Genomic DNA, 7,040 nt, shown 5'->3' on the forward strand with positions numbered 1-7,040 from the left:
TATATATGCGTCCATTTACACTTGCTATTGCTACTACAGTAATATAACTACTAGTATAAACAAAACTACTTTAAAAAAAAAAAACTGCATTCCGACTTTAAACTGCATTTAAAAATATATATATTTTAAAATGATTATGCATGCTGATTTTACCACTATACTATTTGATAGGCTATGTGGATGTTTTGCACTTAAAACATTTTAAAGCAATGGTTAACTAGTAAAAAAGAAATTAAGACAAAAAGTGATTCAAAACAGTGCTATATGTATAGTAATCAGTGTTGGGTGTAATGCATTACCAAGTAATTCATTACTGCAATTAAATTACTTTTTCACTGATAAAAGTAAGGGATTACTCTTAATTTTTCAGTAATTTAATTAGTTACTTCTGATATAATTGCATTAAATACTGTATAGACTCTAGAACAATTCTATATAAAACAATAGTGAATTTAAAATCGAAAATGTAACATCTAATGTTAAAATGTATGTTTTCTAATTTAACGCTGCCCCTTTAAATTCTTTGGCCAGTTCATGAATAATTTATTTGATTTTATATGATTTATTTGAAAGAATTAAAAGAACAGTTTCGTGTCTACCCTTTTATTTTTCATCTGGTCGAGGTTGATAAGGGTTTTAGAAAGTAATTAGTAATAAGTAATGCAATTACTTTTCAGACAGAGTAATTAGTAGTTAGTAATTACTTTTTTAGAGTAACTTACCCAACACTATTAGTAATATACGTATAATTAATATTAAAAAAGTTATTAATTTATAATAAAATAAAATTATATGATTAATATTTTTCATCAGAATTAAATCAAATAAATTAATTATTGGCCACTTGAGCAGAAAATTATTTATAAAATTAATAAAGACACTATTAAATGTAAATATTAAACAACAATATAGCTTCCAGTCTTTTAGCACAACCCTCTACATATTCCAACCTGAATTATATATTGTAATAAGTTAGAAGTTATTTATGATTAAATAAAATTATTAACAGGAATCCAATTAATGAAAGTATAAATGAATGATTGACCACCAGAGCAGAAATATAGTGTGTATATATATATATATATATATATATATATATATATATATATATATATATATATATATATATATATATATATATATATATATCACACACACACACACACAAACTGCATATAAACAAAACTACTTAACACACACACCCACACCCTTAAACTTACTACTGCTATGCTGTCAGAGTACTATAACTACTGACACAAACAAAACTACAATAAAACCTATTTTAAACAGCATTTTTCTAAATATTTTGAAATTATTATGCATGCTGTTTTTATTACTATGCTGTTTGATAGGCTATGTAGAATTCTGGCACTTAAAAATGGTTTATCATCATCACAGAACCATTTCAAATAAGTGAATCAAAACAGTGATATATTTAAAGGGACAGATCAACCAAAATTGAAAATGCCGTCATCATTTACCCACCCTCATGTTGTTCCAAAACCCATATGACTTTCTTCCATGGAACACATGAGATGTTTGGCAGAATGTACCAATCAAACCACGTCTACACCGGACGCATCGCAACGGCTTGAGTCTGTCTGCACTGGACGCATTAAATCAATGTTCTTTAAACCTTTTATTTGTCATATTAGCAGGAGTACAAACAGCACGTGCAACACAAAATGAAACGGGACATCCATTCACTGTCGCCGCGGCAACAGATGCTTCCAGCGCAGACAGCTTTATTGATTATAATGGTATCTATTTGCTTTTGAAGCGACGTGCTGCTCGCTTCCGGTGTAGACAGGGTGTCGGTCACCATTCACTTTCATTGTATGGAAAGAATAATCAATGAAAGTGAATGGTGACTGAGGCTATTTTCAGAATATGTATTCTAGTGCATGTTCCATTTAGTCAAGCATCTTGTGTGAGGATACAGTGCCCTCTTATGGGGAAATCAAGATAAACACAAATGAAAAGTTGTAATGATACCACTATCATGGCTAAAACTCTGGTGAAAGCAAACCAGTGCCTTTCATAACACTTTAGCACCAAGCTTATGACATTACATAATAACTAAATGACAACTCATCCAACTATATCTGCTTATCCCACTTCTGAGATAAAACCTTGTCAAGTACAATACACTCACCACAAAATATGACACACACAAAAAATACAAGCAAATGCATTACTGACATTTCCATCTTTGAGTTGTTTTCCAGATAAGAACAAACACAGGCGAAACAGCATCCGAACTATCCATTGTTAGACTCTTCAACCTGAAAACAAAATGGATTTCATTTGATAAAAACAGTAACAATGAAAAATACAAAATGGAACACACTTTACAAAGGATTCTAAACATTGTTAGAATTCTAAACCCTGTTTTACTAGGCAAACAGGAATGTTAAGTGTCAGTTTGATGCTAACTAACCTAGCTAATCAACATTATCTGTTGTTCACTGGCAAACTGACAGTCACTACAAATATCAGAACAAGAGACCTACTTCTAAAAGTTGTGCTCAGAAATAAAATACACCAACAGTATTGTCCATAACTGTATTTTTTTCCCTCATTTATTTATTTACACCATGTAACTATCATCAGTTAAAGGAATAGTTCACCCAGAATGTATAATTCTCTCATCATTTACTCCCCCTTATGTTGTTAAAAACTCTTATGACTTTCTTCCGCAGAACACAAACAAATATATTTGAATGGAGAAATCTGCTTGTCCATGCAATGCAGGTGAAAGTTTTCAAGCTCCGAAAAGCACATAAAAGCAGCATAAAGGTAATCTACATGACTCCAGTGGTTTAATCCATGTCTTCTGAAGCAATCCAATTGTTTTTCGGTGAGACAGACCAAGATAAAACTTCCTTTTTCACTGCACATCTTGCCATTGCAGTCTCTAGTATTATGAGTTCAAGCTCGATTATACTTCCTAGTGCTTGACGCATGCGCAGACCACTTGATGGCGCTAGGAATCGAGTGTAATCGAGCTTGAAATCATGATTGCCAAGGAGACTGCTGGTGTCAAGATTTATAGTGATATAGACACCGATCAGCCACAACATTAAAACCACCAGCCTAATATTGTGTAGCTCCCCATCGTGCCTCCAAATCAGCGCCAACCCACATCTCAGAATAGCATTTTGAGATTATATTCTTCTCATCACAATTGTACAGAGCGGTTATCTGAGTTACCGTAGACTTTGTCAGTCTGACCATTCTCTGTTGACCTCTCTCATCAACAAGGCATTTCCATCCACAGAACTGCCACTCACTGGATGTTTTTTGGTTTTGGCACCATTCTGAGTAAATTCTAGAGACTGCTGTGTATGAAAATCCCAGGAGATCAGCAGTTACAGAAATACTCAAACCAGCCCATCTGGCACCAACAATCATGCCATGCTCCAAATCACTGAGATCACATTTTTCCCCATTCTGAAGGTTGATGCGAACATTAATTGAAGCTCCTGACCCGTATCTGTATGATTTTATGCACTGCAGCCACACGATTGACTGATTAGATAATCACATGGATGATTGTTGGTGCCAGATGGGCTGGTTTGAGTACTGAGAATGGTGCCAAAAACAAAAAACATCCAGTGAGCAGCAGTTCTGTGGACGGAAATGCCTTGTTGATGAGAGAGGTCAACAGAGAATGGCCAGACTGGTTTGAACTGACAAATGGCACTTTTCCACCGCACGTTACAGTTCGACTCGACTCTGCTCGCTTTACTTTTCTGAGCTTGCTTTTCCGCTGCAGTTTAGTGCAGCCTCAATGTGGGTGGGATTATAGGCTGATCATCATAATTGCGTCACCCCATCCAGCTCTCGTTGGATCCTCTCCACGGCTACTAACGAGAGGAATGTCTGCACCTCGTTTATTGACCACGGCGTGGTTTTGCACACAGCCATTTCTTTTTACAATTCGAAAGTCGCATGAACAAATGATACTGCTGTCGCTGTTGCTAACTTTAAAACTAGCAGGTTGATGTCCCGTGTCACAAATCCAGTGATGCTAGTAGTGATGATTCTCTCTGACCAGTCAATGATCTGCAATGTTATTCTGAGATGCGGGTTGGTGCTGTTTTGGCGGCACGAGGGGGACTTACACAATATTAGGCAGGTGGTTTTAATGTTGTGGCTGATCAGTGTATATGGTCTGTTCTCACCCAAATCTGATTGCATCACTTCAGAAGACATGGGCTAAACCACTGGAGTCATATGGATTACTTTTATGCTGCCTTTATGTGCTTTTTGGAGCTTTACCTTTCACTTGCATTGCATGGACCTACAGAGCGGAGATACTTTAATATTTTTTTAAATAAATATTCATTAGTGTTTTGCAGAAGAAAGAAAGTCATACACATCTGGGATAACATGAGGGTGAGTAAACGATGAGAGAATTTTCATTTTTGGGTGAACTATTCCTTTAAGACTTTGGACTGTCACCATTGTGACTTTCAGCAAGATATGTCAATATGGGGGCACTGCTAATGCAATTGAGGTACTCTAAATTAACATCAAATTCAGTATAAGGCCTCTGCTAAAGGTTAGTTAAAAACAGCATGGTTAGAACTTTTAAATGAGAAGGACTGAAACCATAAAAAACAGATCATGTTTCAATGTTGATTCATATTTAAATGCGAAAGGCAGGATGGATGGATGGATGGATGGATTCAATGTACCAATCAGAGTCAAGTATTTGAAAGAACTGTGTAAGAATGCATGCTGTTTAATAGCTTTTCAGCAATAATTTAAACAGAACAACAATTATGAAACAGAAACAATTCATGGAGAAAAAAAAAAAAAGGAAAAGGTAAGAAAATGAAATTGTTGTTTTGGCTAGCAGAAATTGTAAACACATTACAATTTGCCCTGACCTGAAATTTACAGAAAATAAACGTAATAAAAAAAAAAGAGGGTTTTAAGTTCATGTTATATATATATATATATATATATACACACACACACACACACACACTGAGATACAGTCCTGCTATATTCGTTCTGTATTATACAGTCGCCTATGACGTCATATACTGTACACAACTAGATCAAGCCCCGCCCATCTGAGGCAGTTACATTATCAGCAAAAAATGTATGGGGTCAGTGTTGTTACATGCAATAAAAAGGGGACGTGATCACACACATATTAACACACACACAGACCCAAACTTCCAAGATTGTCCGAGCCTAAGATTTTTATTAAACCTTAGGATTATGAGATAACTCGACAGCGAAGAAGGCGGAGAGAGATCAGACTCATGGCGCCTCAACTATAATCCAGATAATTTGATAAGACTTTACATGAAACGACGGAGTCTAAACTGCGATATAGTCCGAATAATAATAATAATAATAATACACATCTCCAAAATTGTGCAATTACATCCGTTTTTATAAGAAATATCCTCAAATTAAGACACAATCATTGTGTATAACAAACTAAGGAAGTGAATGCTCATTCAAACACGTCCGCAGCGATTGTTGAATAAATGCAAAAAACATATCGATGTTAAATGCGTCTATATCAACGCAACAAAACCGAAAAGGCGGATTTGAGAATTGACAACGTTAAATGCATTAAAATTTCGCCTTATTGTAGACGACAAAAAGCGCATATAAAAACACAAAAGGCCAAGAAATATCAATATGGAGGATCACAACTTGATTTTGTGTATTATTATACACTGAAAAAAAGAAAGTCAAGCTCTATTTTTTGTGTTCAACTCCAGAGAGGTCCGAGCAGGGAAAAACTGGCATTGAACAATCTTTATTTAAAGAAGTCCTTATTTTAAAGCACGTTAAATCCAGTATGATCAGGCAGAGTGTGTTGTGTTTGGTGTATTATTGAGGCTGCTTTTGTTATGCAGATCAAAAATTAAACACAGCACAAAAGCGCCTTAAAGCGACACAACAGGCCACCGTAACATCTCGTTTTGTCCTGCTAGATTATTTACATCCCAAAAGCTCTTGAACAAACCAGGAACCACATAGTCGGGAAGCTGGAATTTCTAATGCTTTAAAAAAGCATTTCTAATCAAAAAGTTGTAGTCCATTTAAAAAAAAAAAAAGAAGAAGAAAAAAAAGGACTGGTGTGAAAGAGTAACTTACCCATCTAACCACCAGGGTGGATGGTGACTTTTCATTTTAAACGTGTCAAGGCCAGATTTCCACAAGTCATGCGAGGAGATTTAGGAAGTTCGGGGGAAAAATACGAGGACAGATAAAACAAACGCACGACCAACTCTAAAATCGTCCTCTTTTTGTGTGTGTGTGTGTGTGTGTGTGTGTAGAGAGAGAGAGAGAGAGATCTCGATCATTACTACAGTCGAACCGTGGTGGAGTAAATCCGAGGACATAATTACCCGTGCGTAAAAATCACAGATGGCCCCATTGCGCACAGAGGCACTGCGCTTTTAAACTCAATAAAACTCAACTAGGCTCTGTTGACGAAAAACTAGCGAGCAGACGTTTGTTTTACGATGAAGTCCGGCTCAGTACAGACTCCTGGAAAGATCTGGTTCGGCCAGTGAAGGGTTAACAAGTTTTGCATCTTCATTGGTTGGAGAGAGACACCCGATCACCTGTGGAGAGAAGCGGGGTTGGTCGAGAACTGAAAGAGGGCAGACAGAAAGAGGTTTGCATACAGTGAAAGTTGAAACATACAGAGGGAAGACAGACAGACCATTAAAATTGCCACTATTGCCATTAAATTGGACTTTTTCAGTGTGAGACACTCATTTTTGCATTCGGGAAGTGAGAATGTGCAGTACGCCTGTGAAGACATTGAAATGTTAGGGGCTTTCCTGTCATCTAAAGTGACTTTCAGTACCCCAACTGCAGATTTTGTTTGTCGGGAGTGGGGCTAAAAGGACACAGTGTTTTTAAAGCATAAATTAATGTGATCTCTAAGTGATTCCCTGGGTTACACCTTTTAGGGAATAAACTGAGGAGAGTGTATGTGATCACTAAATGTGAATATCAATGTAAATATGAAAACATACTGTAATATTATATTA

General features: G+C 36.1%; 1 protein-coding gene across 1 annotated transcript in view; it reads right to left on the reverse strand.

Moving 5' to 3' along the window:
- Window positions 1–6,535, reverse strand: part of LOC127427320 (enhancer of polycomb homolog 1-like) — a 62,123-nt gene extending 55,588 nt beyond the window's left edge. Inside the window, exons 1-2 of the mRNA XM_051674867.1 lie at window positions 6,133–6,535; window positions 2,203–2,285 (exon numbers count right to left, since the gene is read on the reverse strand). Of these exons, the coding sequence (XP_051530827.1) occupies window positions 2,203–2,256 (54 nt within the window). The 5' untranslated portion in view covers window positions 2,257–2,285; window positions 6,133–6,535. The remainder of the gene's footprint in view (window positions 1–2,202; window positions 2,286–6,132) is intronic.
- Window positions 6,536–7,040: the final 505 nt, after the last annotated feature.

Source organism: Myxocyprinus asiaticus, chromosome 36 (genome assembly GCF_019703515.2).
Source record: "Myxocyprinus asiaticus isolate MX2 ecotype Aquarium Trade chromosome 36, UBuf_Myxa_2, whole genome shotgun sequence".
Classification (NCBI taxonomy): Eukaryota; Metazoa; Chordata; class Actinopteri; order Cypriniformes; family Catostomidae; genus Myxocyprinus; species Myxocyprinus asiaticus.